The sequence below is a fragment of the Paralichthys olivaceus genome, chromosome 3 (assembly GCF_024713975.1).
Source record: "Paralichthys olivaceus isolate ysfri-2021 chromosome 3, ASM2471397v2, whole genome shotgun sequence".
Taxonomy (NCBI): Eukaryota; Metazoa; Chordata; class Actinopteri; order Pleuronectiformes; family Paralichthyidae; genus Paralichthys; species Paralichthys olivaceus.
In genome coordinates, this window is record NC_091095.1 from 3,992,513 (window position 1) to 4,011,280 (window position 18,768).

The following is an 18,768-nucleotide window of genomic DNA, read 5'->3' on the forward strand; positions in this document are numbered from 1 at the left end:
GTGCTTTATCCCTATTGACACATTCCAAGACTGAGGGGAGCCTGATTGCATTCAGGGACTTCAACAGGAGGAAATTTATAAGTTGATCGCCAGCAGAAATTTCAGTCAGCTGATTATTAGATTCTTCCTTCTCTGTGATATGAAAAGTCAAAGATGGAGGAGAGACAAATAAAACACAAACCTCAGAGACGGCATCTTAAGATGTGTTCACTTTGTTTTATTTTAAAAAAAAGACATTAAATACAAATTATACTTTGAATCAAAATCATTTCTGTTCTCTGTGTGATTTGTAGTTTAGTTAATGAAAAGAATCAAAATAAACTCTTTGAAGGAGAAACTTGAAATGAAAAAACAAAAACCCATTTACCCGTGAACAGAGAGATTCTTAATGTGACCAGCAGGGACAAATAAAACTGATAAAAATAAAAGTGACATGACAGGAGTGTGACCCTGGCTCTGCACGAACAGACTGAGGCGGGATGGCTGGGTGTGCATGGAGAGAAGTGACTCAGTGAGAGGTGAGAGGTTCACTGGCCTCGAGAAGCAGTGAACTGAAGATGACCAGAGACCTGAGCGTCTGACTGACACAGTTTTCTTGCCCGAGGCTGAAAGTCGCCCGCCGGGGTCGGAGCTTACAAACGACATCGCCGAGCGACAGAAGGAAAAAGGTTCATTTAAAAAATATAACATTCATTAGTGATTATATTCCCAAAAATACACTGAATCATAGAGACTTTGCTGTGCAATCGGTGAGTCACTGAATTGTTCATAAGAAAACCTAGTTTGGATCAGCTTATAATTCTTTCTTAGATAAATAATTTTCATTTTTAAGTACTGTACATGATGTCTAGTCAGACACATAGCTGGCCAGGAAATAATAATAATAATAATAATAATAATATATATAAAAAGACACACTTACAAATATCAGGGAAGGTAGCTTAAACATATTTGTACGTCTGTTCCTCCCCTTAGATCAAGTCTCTGAGTGGACGGGGTTTAGCACCAACAGGCTGGTTGTAAGTTGCTGCTTTCTATTAAAGGAAGTGTTCAGCCGATTCCATGCTACCGAGCTACTGGGCGAGCATTCTTTGTCGGCACTCTCTCCACTTTTCAAGTCTTTACACAGGATGTGGGAGAGCATTGGGCAGGAAGCTCCTCGGGGAGGACCACGCCTCCTCCCTCAGGCCCCCTGCCACTCGTGTGAATGCATATTTGGTGCTGTGTCCACCTCGTGGAGATTTGTTGGCATACGATCATACAAGTGTTTTTCAAAGAAACAAAAACAACAACAACAACAACAAAAGAAAATAGTTGCATTGAATGGAAAATTTCGGAGGGGTGTTTCGCTAAGTTTGCTGTCAGAAGTCCTGGTGTATCTTCGTTTTTTTTTTTTTTCTGTTTCCTCTCAGCTTTATTATTGTTTTCTTACAGTATCGCACTGTTTCATCTCACATTACCTCTGAGGGAAGGTATGCAGATGCAGATAGGTCCAATTGTCTTTAACTGCATGCACTGACGAGTAGCGGCGCAGCTAAAGTGCTTTAAGTGCTTGTGCTTGAAGCATAAGGGCAGCTGGCACCTGCGGTGGGGCGAGGCGGTCACACCGGCCTCACCCCCTTTAAACAAGTCTACACCAGGTTGCACCACTGACAGGAAGAGGACCAGAGGGGGGTGTTCTGGAGTGAGGGGAGAACAGCTCAGGGTAGTGGGTTGGAGGCAGTGACGGGATGAGGCACAGAGACGCAGACAAGGTTTTGGACGGGTGACGGGGTAAAGACATGCAGGATCAAACGTCCTCAGCACTGGAGCTTCGTGGCGGATGAGGTATAAGAGCAGGGAGCGAGGAGCTGGGTGGAGCTGTGGCGTGTTAGGGTGGAGCAGGGATGCGGATGTGGACGGGAACAACAGGGGCAGGTAAGAGACAGAAGACAGACTCATCTAAACAGACCGAAGACTCAAAATCCGCCAAAAATCAGTCTCATGAGTCTCAGACACCTCCTGTCGGCTGGTGGCTCCGAAAAAAACACAAGAACGTCCACATAAACTCCTCGAGCTGCTGCAACATGGTTCATTAATTCGACTGCACATTAATGTGATGGGCATGTTCCATATATTCATGATGATAGTGCAGTTAGCGTTTTAGCTGTCTGTCACTCATAGCTACATCCACTTATACTGCTAGCAAACATCAAGTGTAAAGAATCGAACACGTTAGAGACAACGGAATTCGTGTATTCATCTATATTTCGGGAGAAATGTGATATTTTACAAGTTGGTACTTGAGGCGCTGGTTGTCTCGCTGCTTTCATCTCACTACCTCAGGGGGCTTTTTCTTATTGAAACTTCTTCACGTTTCAGTCTACAGCTGTTTTCAGATGTGCACTGGACTCCAGAAAATCTCCTGAAACTATCCAGTTGTCACGTATGTGACAACAAGAAGTTGCTGCGGACATTCTGAGTATCAGTGAAAACTGTGGATGATATCCGAATGAGCCCATGTGAGAAGATGTGAGCAGGAGATTCAGTCCAAAAGAACGAATTTAATAGAAGCAGTTTATAAATGTGTTTCCTGTAACTATGAGCACAGACATGCATGATCAGCTAAGACGTGGAGCTGCAGGAGTTTGTTCACATGGACGTATTTATGCCGTTTTTGCTCAGTCACCTTCAAATCATCTGTAGCCGTTGGGAATCCAAGGTGATGTTAAAGCTGCCGCGGCTACAAACTACAAAAGTCTCATTTCGAGCCTGCAAGGGGCGCTATCTGAAACTCATGAGGTAGATTTTCAGGGAGTTGTTCCTTTAGTCGAGGACCACAGACGATGAATGTGAGAGTGGGCTCGGAGAGGTTTTTTTTTTTTTAAGGCACCGTAACTGCCTCCGTTCCCTTTTGGACAGTAGGACGAGGGAAACGCCACTGGCAGAAAGAAGGGCCTCTGGTGGCCATCAAGACCCCGCCGCCCCATAATCCTTCACTTCAACATGGACCCTGAGCCGGAGAGTGTTTTCATTTTGTTTTTCCTGCATTGTTTAATGGAGCAGTCGAACATCTCTGAACTGAGCTTAGTGACAAACGGTATTTACACAAATCAACTTCCACTCACTCGCTACGTTGCACAGACATGCAGCTGTGCACATGTTCGCAAGGCAGGTGCTCACACATTAAGACGCACACATACACACAGACAGACACACACATGTAAATGGTGGTGGTGCGGTTCTTGGGGTCACAGTCACAAAGGAGTCCTCTTTAAAGTGAGTGGAAAAGTCCCTCCTTCCTCTCTCTCTTAAAGAATAGTGCAGATGATAGGATTCTCTCTCTCCTCCCATTCTCTGTCAGCTTTGAGCTTCATCTTTTTTTATTTTTAAAGAAAGGACAGAGGTTTCCTAAGCACAGGACAGCTGTGACGGACAGGAGGCTGGGCCCGTCGCCTCCCCCCTTCTCCTATCCCTCCCTCTCTCCGACAGAAATGGGACCTGGAGGTCCGGAGCTCCTTCAAATGTTTACATAAAACTATATGCAAGAGCAAAGAAGGCTCTACCTCTTTCTTTCTTTTCTTTCTCTCTGTCTCCCCAACTTACTCCCACCCCCACCCCAACCCCCTTATTCGCTGTCTTCCTCTCTCCGTCCTCTCATTTGCTCTCCAGGTTGTAGCACTGCGTCTCGCCTCGCTCTCTGCCGTCCAGGCCCGGCAGAGGCTGCCCGTATTTGTCCACGCACCAGCAGTATCCCCGCCTCCTGCCTTTGGATGGACGGCACTGCAAAGAAACACAGAGAGGAGAAGAATAAGAACAAAAGTTTTTCGCTGCCTGTTTTTTTTTGTTTTGTTGCAGAATATGTTTGCCGTGCAGAGATTGTTGTGTTCAGCCTTCAGCAAGAAGGATTGCACGGACAGGTGGAACCAACACAAACATCAGTCAACTCCAACTGCCAGCGTCAGTTCAAAGTCAGAGGGAGAAGACATGAGTGTGGGGGGGGGGGGTGGACTTATCACTTAGAGCAACACTGTGAAAACAGATTAGCGTTTCCAGGGTGACGAATTATTATCCTGACACAGCTTTATCAACACCACCTTCACTGTGCAGTTGAGTTTTATAATAACACTCCATCTCTGTGTTGGCTCTCAGGTTCTGGATGCTTGTCAGGAGGCCAAGTCGTGCCTCAGCACAACTCAGACAAACATCTCATCGATCACTAGCAGGAACGCGCTGCAGCACATGAAGACATGAGGAGTTTTTATGTTCAGCCACTTTTCCACTGGTCAAAAAACAAAACACCACCCACCAACATCTTGTCTTTGTCTGCGGTGGGAATGAAAACAATCTGACTCCCGAGTCAAACGACAGCAGGAGACACAAGTTTTATCGTGACTGAAACATGACACCTGCATGAACGTGCTAATTTCTTCTACTTCTTTATTTTGGCAGTCTAGACGCTGACGCTTCACATTTTCTGCGCAACGTTTCAACACGTATTGAACTCCCGTTTGTTTCTTAACAGCCAATTTCTTTTTTCATATCGCAGAATATGCAACACTGTCGAGACAGCGAGGTGAGAGAGCTTCTCGGGTTTGTGGCGTTGAACATGATGCTCCGGAGAAAAATTACAAACTCCTTGTGATATTTTCAATAATCGAATCTATTGAACTGGCTTCTTAGCAGGAACCGCCATGCAACATTAAAACATGAGCAACCCGGAGGTAAGGCTAAGATCCTGTACACTCTGCCTACGACTATAAACCCCACTATGAAATTAATGCTGGAGCCCTCTACTGGCCCTGGACTCTAATGACATAACAGTCACTTCGTACATGACCCAAGTAGCAATGGAAGAGGAGTCAAATGCCTTTTTTGAGCGGGTTCATCGATTATTAATTTGGGTGTAAAAGAGGTATGAGAGACACACAGCACAGATGCTGCAGCTGTGAAAGACCATAATAAATATTTATGGATCGGAGCAGGACTTTCACTTCCAGGTGAAACCAGCGTGGTGCCGTCTATGAGCTGAGGAGCGGTTCATACATCAGGCTCCTGACCAGAGGGCGCAAATTATGAAAAAGCAGATCAGTTTTGATAGAGAGAGACAGCGAACGAGGAACGGAGTGTGAAGGTAAACACGGAGTTGCTAAAATATTTGCCAAGGCCAGTTGGAGGGCTGCAGGGAAACCAGCGCTGCTATTCTGGGAAGCTGGCAGACACTCAAAATCATCTGGAGCTGATTATGGCCTGCGATGTGCACGAGCATGCATGCGTGTGTGTGTGTGTGTGTGTGTGCGCATAAACGCACATCTTCAAACACACAAATCAGTTGTATGTACTGTACATACAGTATGAAAACCCCCCCACCTGCTTCCACACATGTGCTGACATGCATGTGTGCAGTAATGTCAGACGGCAACTTTATGAGCTGCATTCAGGGAGCACACATGAAACGACCCAATCAGTTGGGCTGAGAATAACTCCCCCCCCCCTTCGTCTCCCCCTCTGTGATAGGTCCGAGGGGTAAGCGGAGACACACCTGTCTACGACCTTGCAATCAGTGAGTCGACGATAAAGACGTTTCGAGACGTGAGCTCCAGAGGAAGTCTGCAGATTAAGGTCTGGACTTTCTCCGGAGTTTGTTTTTTATATTTTACTCTATTTTATCAAAAGATGTTTTTTTCTGATTTCCATATCACACTGATTGTGTTCATGTTTCTGTTTGATGATATAAAAAATGAAATGAATGACCCATGATTGGTTCTGAGCTCGTATCCAAGATATTTTAGCATGATTTCAGGAATTCGGGAGGAAGTGGAGACGTGTCGACCATCTTTATTCAAAGTCTGTGAATCGATGGGTCCCAGTTTTGTTGGTGAATATATTGTAATTTTGGTTTTATGTATATGTCTGAGTAAGATGTCTGTGGTCTCTCCCGTGTTTCCCCATTTGCTAACTTGTTAAATTGTTGGCTCTGAAGAAAGAGAAGACGAGGGGTCTTTTGGCGTCCATATTTCTGTTGCCTAGCAGCTGCGTTCTAATGACTTAACCACTTAAAACGCCAAGCATGCCACGTACACGACTTCCCATGTCGTAACCACAAGCTCAGGAGTCTCACTTGAGAGCAGGAATGAGAACCTGCCCGTCTTCGGCGAAGAAGCGTCGGATTCATGACACTTTTTAGGCCGATGATGGACTATAATTTCTACACGGCTCATCGGATGTAAATGCCCTGAAATTAAAGCTGAAATCAGCATTTTAATCTCCAAGTTATTGTTTATTTCAAATTCCTACAACTTAGGAATGCAGAGCCATAACAAAGAAACGCTCCTGAATCCTGCAGACTGTGTCGTAGACTGTGCACAGAGGAAGACACACAGACAGACACACAGACAGACACACAGACAGACGGGCTTGAGAGTGTGACCAGGTGTCTGTTTCCGGCGGCGTCCACGTCCACGTCCACGTGCAGCCTGAGTGCATGATCAAAGGAAGCTCTACAGAGACAGAGGCCTCTTAAAATACCAACAACTACTGCAGCAGTCTGGTGGAGAGCACGCAGGCGGACACACCCCCTCCCCTCGTTCTCACACTCTAACATCATCAGGGGATTCTTTTTCGATGAACTCGGGTTTCCTCCCACCTAACACTCCTCTTCCTCCTCTGTTTCACCCTGTTTTCTCTCTCTCTCTCTCTCTCTCTCTCTCTCTTTCTCCTCCCTTCATTCCCCCTCACGGTGCCATCGTCTGCGGCCAGGTTCTATTTTTGCCCCGACCCAGCGGACGAGACTGCGGAGAGGAGCTTAACATTGTGTTCCTCTGCTCTGGTTAATGATGATAGAGTCCTGTATGGGCCTGGTGTGTGTGTCAGTGTGTGTGTGTGTGTATGGGAGGGTTGAAAAGCCAAAGGAGAGGCGGAAGGGAGAGGAAGAGCAAAATGTGCATGTGTGCATTCCCCTGTTGCTTGGCTACCTCTGAATTTCCGTTCAGTCTCTCTTTCATCTGTGAACTATTAGCAGTCATCTCAAGCAATCCTTCCTTTATTGCTTCAATCCACTCTCTCTCTCTCTCTCTCACACACACACACACACACACACACACTCTCACTCTAGGACATCCAGACTTCCACTGAGAACTGGACGTCACTTTACAGCTTCCTTATGAAGCCTTTAAGGACTGAAAGACAAAGCATCACTGAGTTTCCACTTCTTATTGTCGAAATGTCAGGTCTCTGTGACACTGAAACAAAACTACACTGTTGTGTGATGATGTACATATCACCTATCGCACGCTGAGCATAAAAATAGAAACTGACCCTTGAAGCTAAAGAAATAACTTTTGTTTATAAAACTCAACTTTCACCTGAAAGGAGGAAAGATGGAAAGAGGAGATAAAAACCTGTGTTGATTGTTGTGCTTCAGCTGAAGACACTATGGTGCCTCAACAGTTTGAATTACGGGAGCATTATGTGTCATGGCAACACTTCTCTTCCTAACTCTTGATATTTGCTTCTGATTTATCAAGTAAACTTTATTTTTAACACACCAAGCGACTATAACCATACTGGATACTCCTCCAGCATAAACCTAAATGCTGCAATTGGTTTCTATAATGTAAAACTGCATCAATCTCAAGTTTTGTGTCACACACTTGCATCCAGGTTCCCAGGGTCTAAAACCGGGATCAGCTCAGACCTCACTGCTCTGAGTCCGGCCCCGCATGGTCCGCACAGCTCTCGCTAAAAAGGCTAATTTCATCCACCCCACCCATTCATAATGCGACCTTTATGGGGTGTGTATGCGTGTGTGTTGTGTGTATGAATGCGTGCTCTTGTGATGCTGGTCTTTATAGCTAATAGCAGCGCCGCTGGGCTTCACGGACATTAAAAAGAGCCTGTTCTGACCACAGGATAAACATAAGCTCATAAAATGCAATGTGTGTGTGTGTGTGTGTATAGGGGTGCATGTATATGTATTTGTGTAAAAGAAGGTGCATCTGTGTGCGTGCGTTGAGAGTAGCTGCAGGATATTGCTTTTTCTAGAAAAATATAGGATTTAATGAAAGTCTGAGTTTGAATTGAACTGCAGAATATTTGGTGTTTGTTTTGGGAGAATGGAGCAGACACACTTCACAATAGGAGCCTGAATATTAAACTTTACAAAGTTCACTCAGAATTTGACGGAATGAGATCGGACCAGGTGAGATCGATGTTAGTACGACTGGATGAGGTGAGAGATGATGTGACGTGAGTGGACGAAGAGGACACGTTTTAAATGGGACATATTTAGTCACTTCTTCAACAGCTGCGTTACACAGTTTTCACCAAAGAGAGACACATTTAACGAGCACAGACTGATGCCGACTAACAAAGCTGATCATGTCTTCAGAATTTCACATTCACACTTGGGAATGCAGGCCAGAGGAGCTGGGGAATCGAACCACCGGTATTCTGGTTAGTGGACGACCCTTAACTCATTGCCAATGCAAAGAGAAGAAAATTAGGTTTTGGATCTAATTTTATCTGCCAAAAATAAAAAGAGCAGTAATATTAATCAGTAATGAAAAGTACTATTAGCTGAAGCACCAAGCTGATCATTATGACAAACTTCAGGACTGTTGTATAAAATCAAGTTTGGAGCAGCACTGATATTAGGGATTGAGTTATTCTTTGATATTACTCATCTGTCTCAAAATTAAAAGATCAAATCTTTGTTTCTTGTGTTAAGACACTGAACATTGATGCATTTCAATTTGGTGTTTGTATTCTCTACTACTATACGTTTTTCACATTAAAGCTCAAACTCATGCATCGTATTGCAACAGATATTGGAGAAAATATTCCTGTGTCGTTTTATTATGCAACAGCTAACGGCAAAAAAACAACGACTCCAGATCCTGCAGCGAGGAAGAAGAAGTTGGTGGATTAGAAATTCAGGGAGGGAACAGAACGAGAGAGAGAGACAGAGTGAAAATAGCTGTCTGGGTGCCCAAAGGTTGGCCAGTTATTATAAAGCCATTGTGGTCAGTGTGTACGTTTCCACAGATCCTTCTGAGTCACGCTCAATAAGTCAGCTCTTATGGGCCTGGCACTGTCAGGACTGAGGGAGGGAGGGAGGAAGGGATCAGGGTAAGCAGGCACCTGGCTCACATCCTTAACCCACTGCCTCTTCCTCCTCCTCCTCCTCCTCCTCCTCCCACCACACACACACTAAACTCTGAAAGAGTACACAGAGAGACGCAGACACTGTCGTCCCATTCACAACCCTCTGCGGGGTGATTCCTGGCCAAACAAGGAAGGAAAAGCCAGGTGGGCGGAAGGGCAGGATGGACAGAATGATGGAGCGGGCAGACAGAACAAAAGACGAGTGGATGAGTGTAGGCAGGGCACAGTGGGGGTAATGATGGGTGGGTGAAATGATGAATGAGAGAGAGAGAGTGAGACTTTGAGGGGTGTAATGAGTGGATCATTGTTGGGCATGCATGACCTGAACTGGGATACTGAGCCAATTCATATAAGTGCTGCTAAAAATAGGTTTCTCTGTAGCAGAGTTCGGGCGAATGCTGCTCAAACTTCTGCAGCAGACTGAAAGCACTCGTGTTACCAGCGACATGCACAGAAAACCACACATGCACGCTCACATACATGCTAACTAAATTTAAATGTTTCCTATATTTGCACAAATTGCACACACTCATTAATATCATATCCATGAATCATTTTCTGGAAAATCAACGAAAACGTCAAAAAATGCCCAATTTCACAATCTTGGAAAAAAAATCCTGGATTTGTCCGCTGATGTCTCATCCTTCCACCAAGTTATGTGGACATCCCTTTAGTAGATATTGCTTCATTATCACAGAGTATAAATAAAGATTGGTGACACATTTCCACTTCCTCCCAATATCCAATATTGGAGGCAGAGTCTGTTGAGCAGTGATCGGGGGATGGAGGCGGGGTAGCAACGTCACGGCGATACACGTGCTCGACTAATCGTGACCTGCAGTTATTGAGCCACGGTCACACAAAAACCCTGAAGCTGCACCAGCGCTGCTGCACAAAGAGCCGTTCAAAGTTTATTATTATTGAACAAACCCTTTGTCCAAAGCACTTCCTTTGACCGTTAACAATACGCCTGACGAGTGTGAAGCTGTTAAGATTAACGGTTTTTAAGATATGAGAGACAGACAGAGATTTAAGGGGAAAGATATGATATAAGATAAGATATAAGATTAATATCTCAAGACTAAAACTCTTTTACCGTAACATGAAAACCCTTAACGCCCTTTTAAAGAATCTGGAATCGTCCCAGCTTCAGTCCGTATACCTGCCAAACAGTCTCCAATCTGGAAGTCAGAACTTTCTTGTCAGCCTGGATCTATCGAGGAAGAATATGGTGGACGTGACATCGCAAACAAATCAAACACAAGTCGACAACTTCTACCCGAACAGGAACTGGTTGCGAGTGTTTAGAATAAGGAAGAGCAGGGACTACTTTCATGTTACGAGGATTAAGCCGCACTTTTGCAGCTGAATCCCTGATTGTAGTCTGAAAAATACGATTTAAATTGGGGCAAAACACTAAACATAACCACAAAGACCAAGAACTGCAAGAACGACAAACAAACCTCAAACGATGCACTAAAGCAACTTTTCCTTCTCTCTGTGTTTCACAACAATGACCATATAAAGAGGCAGAGACGCACTAACAGGAATTTATGTTCACTTCTTTACTTGTAATCTCTGTGTGTTTGAGTTTCTTGGAACAGTTTGTGTTGCCTCTTTGTTCCTGTTGTTATCAGTGTTAAAGATCCACATGAAAGATGAAACTCGCAGCTGTAACTGTCAGTTCGTGAATATATGATATGAACAGATTTTGGCTGGAGATACCACAGACAGCTTGTGTATCATGTGTGTGGTTAAGCCCCTTTCCCCTCTGCTCAGTCCTTTCACCCCCCCACCCCCCCTCCGACCCCTCCCTCCCTAACCCCTCTCACCCCCCACCCCCCTTTGCTTCCTTCTTTTCACAGTATTGTCACCCTAGACGGTTCACACGGTATCCTCTTCGCTGTGTTTCCGGTCATAAATCTCTGCAACGCACCGTGAAGGCACATCCCCTCAGATGGATTTAACACACAACACCCCGCAACCCACCGGCCCTCTAAGAAAAGGGCGACAAGAGCTGGCACACTGCTGCACACACACACAGTTAAACACACACACAAACACACACACACACACACCTTGAGCAGTACTGACACTTTCCTGGTAGGTATATGTTGATGGATTCCAGGAAAAGAACAAGGAAGTGTCTGAATAAAAAGGGAACAATGAAACCGCACTTTGCACTTTGGGGAAAGAGTGAGGCAAGAATCTGAGAGGATGAGTTTATACTGTGTGTGTGTGTGTTTGGGTGTGTGTGTGTGTGTGTGTGTGTGTGTGTGTTATGGCTCGAGTTGTCTCTGACTCATGGTGCTTGTGGGGTTTTTTTGGTGACTCATGCGTTTCTCAGAATGAATCTAGCAGCATGGAATCCCTCTGATAAGGCTCCCAACCTCAGGAAATTTATTTGACATGCTGTATGTCTCAGTAATGCCCCCACCACCTCAACCGCCACAACCCCCACCCACCCATCCATCCGCCACCTCCCCGTCTCACCCTTCCTCCCCTCAGGTCAGCACATGTCACCCACCAAACTACTGCTTCCTCGTTCTTTTCTTTTTTTCCCCCCCGTCTTGCAAATGAGCAGGCCATGGGTGGCCCGAGTCTGCTGCACCACGGACAAGAAAAACTAAACCAGTGTCAGTCTGTTTGTTTTTTTTACCTCACCAACAGCACCCCACACCTACACACCCTCACCAAAACTACCGTCATCAAACACGCGCCATACATACACTCCCCTGCCGCCACATCTACTGTGCCACACACACTCCCCGACCGCATTCTTACATCCCTACCCCCCACACTCTCCCACACCACACACCCACAAACACACCTGACCGACTTCATTTCCTGTGAGGCATGAGTCAGACGGCTGCAGTGCATTTACTGGAGTAATACATGGTTATTAGCCATTCTGATAATATAGTGTTGATGTGGCTGTCAAGGCAACCTGAGCTGCACAAAAAAAGGGGGCTGTGTGGGTGGGTGGGTTGGATGAGTCGGCGAGGATTCTTTGGAAGTGTTCAGGCATGTGGTCCTCAGGTGTGTGCATGTTTAAGTGTGTGTGTGTGTGTGTGTGTGTGTGAGAGAGAGAGAGAGAGAGAGAGAGAGAGGGAGATGGTGTGTAAAATAAAGAAACAGCAGGGAGAGCCATTCACCTGTTTTTTCTTGTAGAAGCCCTTTCTGTCACAGTTGGGTATGCGGAAGCCTCTGGGGTTGAGCACGTTGCTGATTTTAAGACTGTTCAGGATGCTCTCCATCTCCCGCCGACACGGCCCCTAGCACACACACATTCGCAGAATAAGAAGAACATGAGAAGTGTCCATGCAGTTCTGGAAGTTTATGGCGAACATCACGGACGTTAACGCCCCATCAACGTCTCATCGAACTTCTGGTAATGAAAATGATGTCCCTGCCCGGGAGTATTCAGCTGCAACATGCAACTTCACCTCAAGATGTCACTAAATTCTACACACTGAACCTTTAAGTCTGACCTAATTAGTATTTGAGGAAACTGTGATTTTGACAAAAATTTCAGATGACATACTGTGAAGCTGAACAATGCGTTCCTGAGTCGCAGTGATGAACCCACAGTTATGTCCAGATTGAAGAGGTCGAGACCTAAATTGAGACGTCAAGTGGTACCTTCTCTTAAAAAATGTTGGAGAGCATGTAATTTATATAATAATGATGTTTAAATGATAGCAGATATGCGTAAGGGACCCGGTGGAGTCTTTGACCACAAATTGCTCTGCACAGCAATGTTTTGAAGAGAGATTCCCCGCACTGTTTGTATCTTGTGTTTTCGCTGCACGTGCACGAGGCCGCACATGCATACCACCTACAATGGGTTGACAGCAATGTGCATTTTTTGCCAGGGTGGCCAGCCACGTGCTCCGGAGAGCCAGTAGTTCATTCCAAACCAGTTACCTCTGCATCTCATTCTCCATCTGTCTCTACTCTGAATATTGTTCCCAGAATACAAAGTAGCTCAACAGTTAACAAGAGAGCAAGTTACAGTCACTCATGAAGACCTTTTTAAATAAGATTTTTATTGTCTTGTATTTATTTGTCAGGGACTATGAATAATATTAATTCTAAATGTTAATATTTGCTCTATTGCACATTCTGCAGATCAGAATCAATGATATTTCTATATAACTTTCTGCCATTAGACGTCAGAGCTCTTCCTGTGGTTGTGACTTACATACTCAGTCTCCCTCTTGCTCTCCAGGGAGAAGTTGTGCATGTCCATGTTGGCTCCTCCTGACACTGACTCCACCTTGTAGCTCTGCGTCTTCCTGTTCTGATCTTTCTGGATCAGCTTGTTGTGCAGCGGAGGCCTGGTGTCCATCGAACCCCGACCGTGTCCACCCTTCACAGTCGCCACGCCGGTCAGCACCGTCATCGTCTGCGTAGCATTGGCAAAACCTTCTTCTACTTGATTTCCTCCACCCTCTGTGAAGATAAAGGGAAGTCAGTCTTTAATGATAAAGTTTAGTGGTTGACGGCCCACATACAAACATCCACAAAGAGTATATAAAGATGGACGATGCGTCTCCAGGTCCTCGCTGAAAAATATTTAACGTATATATTGACTATCATGTTCGGTCCATGTCCCATCCACCAAAATGGAGGAGGCATATTTATTACCAATTCTGCAGTCAGCCACCAGGTGGTGATCGAGACGCTTTGACTTAACTTTTGGTGAGCTGTCATGAAATCTATCTTTATATCCGGTGTCAAATATGGAATAGATTTACGCAATAAAATTAAAGTGAAATAATTTTGTGGATGAAGCGATACATCACCATTTGTATATGTGTGGATAGATTGTAGCTGTAGAAATATTTAGTATATAAACAAACGATATTTAATGTGGCCTATGAGTAATTGTGAGGTTTTACAAAGACTAAAATTCTAATTTCCCATCTTTGCGTGTGACCCTGAAGTTCCAGCTAAAGATACGAACTCTTGAACCAATCAAAACGCTGCAAGATGAAAACAGAGGAAGTCCAACTATCCAATCAGCGCAGAGGAGGACCCGCCCCCCCTCCCCCATCCAAGTGTTTGCTATCTGCTAACGTTAGCCTAGCTAACATGCTAACCGGTGCTAGGAGGTGTCAGGACCGGTGGGAGAGCCGCTCCTTCCCCCGGCGGCTCCCGGTGCTGCTCCCGGTCGTTACAGCTGCTGGAGGTGAGTCAACGTGAAGAGTTAGAAACTGTCAAACTTCCAGTTTATTTTTATCACGACGTGAATCAGCTTCTGTCCAAACCTGACCTGTTTTACCAGCCTGCTCTTCACCTGAAGCCACGTGACCAGGTGCTTCACCTCATTTCACCTGTCGGTCCTGCGCTTCGCTGATAGTCATGAGAAAATAAAAGGTTTTATTTGCTATGAAAGAAGAAGTGTCGAGTGTTGGCAGAGCACCTGTTGAGTGTTTCTCCTGTGGCCTGGCTGCAGCTGCAGCAGTGAGATGTTGCACGAGTGTTGCAAAATGTGTTTTGTGCTCAGTCTCTGGAATCTTCATGTGCAGCGTTACTTCAAACTTGTCCTCACGTGGTTAGAACAGAGGAGAATCTGTAAATGTATCACCCCACCTCCAGGGATTCAAACAGCTTGAAGGCTGCGATTAGAATATTGGGATGATAACCTGTCACAGCTGAAGTATACGTGGTATAACATATTTTATGTTTCACGTTCTGATCGAGAAGCTGCTTCATAACATTGTAAAGTTTGCGGTTTTTATTTAAATACTATGGTATAAAAGTATGAATGGGTGCTTCTCTTGCAGCATCATCACAGCGACATTTGGATTCAGAAGTTTTGCGGTGACAGTTGAAAGAGCTCAGGTTTCCTCCGTTTCCACCTTCAGTGGATTTGGAAAGATGCACAGCTCTTCATATATGTTGTCATGGCTGACGATGCAAATCAGAGCCAAATCCAAACCACGAGACTGAAGGAACTGTCAGCAGACCTCAGAAGCAGAATTGTGTTGAAGTAGTTATTTGCAACGCTACAAAACAATGTGCTGAACAGAACGTTCTATGGACTGAACAATTAAGGACTTTGGTAGCCGTGGTAACAAAGATCCTGATGAGCACAAGGTCTGAGCTCCAGATATCCTGTGTGGAGGTGGGACAAACTTCCAGGAGTGGGGCCATCAGCCAGAAAGAGGCTTCTCCGAGGAGAAAGACACATGACATCACCTTCAGGACTTACAGACGATGAGAAACAAGATTCTGGGGAGGGGTTTCAGGATTTTTCTGGGGCCAGAAAACTTATCAGGGTTCGGGGGAGAGCTGAATGGAACAAAGAACAATTAAGGAAAACCTGTGAGAGTGCTCAGGTCCTCAAGGTGGGACTGAAGGTTTATCTTTTAACAGGACAGCACAGCTGCAGGTGTGCAAACCTGCAAAGTAGACTCGAGGCTGTAAACACTTCAACTGATGGACTAAGTAAAGTGTTAGTTTAGTGTTTCTAATAAATTTCAACAGTTTTAGAATAAAGCTGCAACATTTCAAGTGCGTTCTGCAGCTCTGTGATCTGGCACAGAGCTCGTCACTGCCTTGAAGAGGCCTGGTTCAAACAGACGAAATAAAGTTAGCTCACTGCCTTGTGGGCTGTTTGGAGCCAGAAACGAAGCCAAGTAATAAACAGAAACATGACAATTTCATATCCACAAATTTCCACAGTGTGCCGACCAAGAGATAGAGTCACAAAGAGGAGCCAAGTCTAAACACAGCTTTTAAAGGATTGGGGCTAAAAGAGGAGACGGTTCAGGCAGTGAGAGGTAAAGTGGGAGATAAGGCTACAAATGTATTATTAGCTCGTGGAGCTGGCTAAGATTCCTGTAAAATCGTTAAAGACAGGCAGGGACCATCTGACCGAGACGCAGCGACAGGACGGGAGGGGGGGCTCCAAACACTCCTCATGAATACAGGACACGACCATTCTACTCGTCCTCTGGTCTGCGACACCATCCCACAGTCAGAGAAGCTAACAGAGCTCGGAGACGATGTCCCGGAGAGAGAGGGTGACGATGGGAACACACATGCAGTTGGGTGCTTACACACACACACACACAGATTTTAACCGTTAACTCAAAGCAGATTTTGTGTTGGAGGCCTGCGGTGAGGGCGGCGGGCGGGCATGTAGGCGTCTAGCTCGTGTGGGCAGGCAGGCTGGCAGCCCACCCTTTCTCCGTGACCACCTGATCAATTAGTGATGTGGTGGGACTCCGCAGTCTCCCAGGCTCACCAGAACTTAGAATAACAACATGGATGTCAGCAACAGCATCGGCTGCATCAGGACGGAGTCAGACAGCGACAGACGCTCCACGTGGTTTCCCGAACTCTTGCCAAAAAAAAAAAAAAAAAAAATGAAGCCCATAACCAAAGACAGAAATATGGCTATGTTTAAAGTAAGCATGACTTTTTATTGTCGATATAAACTTTTATGTAAATTTTCAAGGAAGCCTGGGCGGATCTGGATAAACACATTACGCAATTTGTTTGTATAATGGCAGAGGGGTAAACAGCACAAACTGTGGTGAGCGGGGCTTGTTAATGTCTGGGAGGAGAGGTGGGGGACTGATGGCGGTGGAAACCACCGAGCTGCACCGATACACTACGACCAGCAGGGGCGCTTGGGACCATTTCCCACATTTTTTCTTCCTCATCTCCACAAGTGCATGGAGATACTGTAAATGGTCATGAATTGATATGTTTGGCTGTAAATGATTGTGTTGCCGAATGCTTCACAGGCCTAAGATGTACTTATTTGCATCCGTATGAAAAATGATGTTTGTCTTAGCGGCTGAGAAACTGATTTAAAATGACAGATGTAATTAGAGGAAATTGAAGAGTAGGAGAAGGTAAAACAGTTTGGACAAGTTGTTGAGTGTCTCTGAGTGTGTGTGCTGGATGCATGCATGTGTATGTAACTCTGGCTGTGTGTGTGTGTTCTTGTGTGTCTGTGTTTATGAATGACAATGTGACTGCCGAGTGCTTGCACACCACACATTGCTGTGGCCAAACCAAATAAGCAGTAAGATGAAAACACACACTGAGGCTCCTGGAGGCCTGACGTCAGCAGTGCCCCAACACACAGCCGTGTGTATTCACACGGAGGTGGCATGTGTGCCGTTTCACCAGTGTGAGCAGCGTGCGTCCATTCACATGAAACACACTGTGCATGTTTCTGCACATTGTGTTCATTGGTAACAGGCTTTGGTTTCGTGTTTAAGTGTGTGTTGGTCTCTTATGGGGAACTCAGAGACACGACACACTCATACTCACGCCCCTCTCAGCTGAGATGTTTTGGCCCACATGGACTAGTAGAGCAACAACACATAATTTAATTCTGTGTACAAAAATCCCTGAGCTTTATTTGAAGGAAAATGGGGACATTACAAAAGACAAGGACATGGTCTGCGCTCAGCCTCAGCTAAATACTGTATACTTACAGTATGTATGTGGCAGTCCTTAACTATTGGTTTGAGGGAGCCAGGCTCTGTGCGTGTGTATATGTGTGCTCGTGTGTGTAAGGGAGAAAAAGAGAAGGAGCAGTGTTGCACTTTCTGAAAACAAACAGCCTGCACATCGCAAACGACGAGCTTTTTTAATGTATTGCGCATTTTACGCATGATGGCACGAATCTTTACGCGCACGGAAAAACAAAGTGTCGGGCTGCCCGGTGAGAAAGCAACGACTCATTTCTGCGTAAACACCCTGACGGTGGCTGGTGTTATCCTCTAAAACTTCCAGGAGCCTATAGGATTTGTTTAACCCAGATCAACACATCACTGTGCAATGTCAAGCCTCCCCTCTAAAACCCCGCGGTCAGGATCGGTGGTTTACACTGTGGCAGGCTGCAAAACAGCCCCTGTTTCTTTGTGCCTTTCTATCTTAAGTAGATCAGTGTAAGCACCTTTATCTCATCCACTATCAGTGCGACGCTATAATCTGTGTTTCCATGAACAGGGAACTCCCCAGGTCTGGTCAACAAAGAGCACCACCTCACGGGGAGCGCGTCAAATCCACCAAATAACCACAACAACAACATAAAACAACAAGGTGTCTACAGTTATTCAAACGTGCAAATAAAAACGTGGCTGTCTACCTGGTTTTTGCGCTGGTATGAGGATGCTGTTGAGTTTTTTGGACGCGGCAGTGGAGCACACTCCCCGTCCCTCCAGCAGCGCTTGCAGGGGACGGCTCTCCCCCGGCTGGTGCTGGCAGGTCAAGCCGAAGCCGCAGCGCGCCGTGTACACTCCACACGCCTGTCCCTCGCCCAGGGCGCACGTCATGCAGCAGCCGCAGCCGGGCTCCTTCATCCGCTCCGCGCAGTCCTTCGGCAGGGGCTTGCACTGCAGGAGCGCCCCGGCGTCGCACGGCTCGCACCGGACCACCGGCCCCACGGTGCCGACGAGCCGGGCGAACGCAGCCAGCGCAGCGGCGAGTAAAAGCACACAGGCACCGGGCATTCTGCCGATTAAGCTGGTCACAAAGGGACAGTATGTGAGTTGTCACGTAGGCTCAATGGGACTCTCTGTGACACAGCGAGGCGGCTAGCCTTCTCCATCTGTATTTTCTTTTACGCGAACTTCTCGTTTTATATAGGCG

General features: G+C 45.8%; 1 protein-coding gene and 1 long non-coding RNA gene across 2 annotated transcripts in view; one reads left to right on the forward strand and one right to left on the reverse strand.

Annotated features, from left to right (window-relative positions):
* Positions 1-196: 196 nt before the first annotated feature.
* On the reverse strand, positions 197-18,747 carry igfbp3 (insulin-like growth factor binding protein 3). The gene is made up of 4 exons (XM_020109255.2): positions 18,266-18,747; positions 13,349-13,599; positions 12,300-12,419; positions 197-3,762 (listed from the first exon to the last, which is right to left on the reverse strand). Exons 1-4 carry the CDS (start codon positions 18,627-18,629, stop codon positions 3,637-3,639), a joined length of 861 nt encoding a protein of 286 aa, XP_019964814.2. The 5' UTR covers positions 18,630-18,747; the 3' UTR covers positions 197-3,636.
* Positions 14,220-18,768, forward strand: part of LOC138407069 (uncharacterized) — a 38,782-nt gene continuing 34,233 nt past the window's right edge. Inside the window, exon 1 of the long non-coding RNA XR_011240507.1 lies at positions 14,220-14,338. This is a non-coding gene — a long non-coding RNA (uncharacterized lncRNA). The remainder of the gene's footprint in view (positions 14,339-18,768) is intronic.

Coding starts and splice junctions, on each gene's coding strand:
- igfbp3 (XM_020109255.2), bottom strand. CDS start 18,629: ATGCCCGGTGCCTGTGTGCTTTTACTCGCCGCTGCGCTGGCTGCGTTC. Junction 13,600..18,265: donor CATACCAGCGCAAAAACCAG/GTAGACAGCCAC, acceptor TTATCTTCACAG/AGGGTGGAGGAAATCAAGTA. Junction 3,763..12,299: donor GCTTCTACAAGAAAAAACAG/GTGAATGGCTCT, acceptor GTTTCTTTGCAG/TGCCGTCCATCCAAAGGCAG.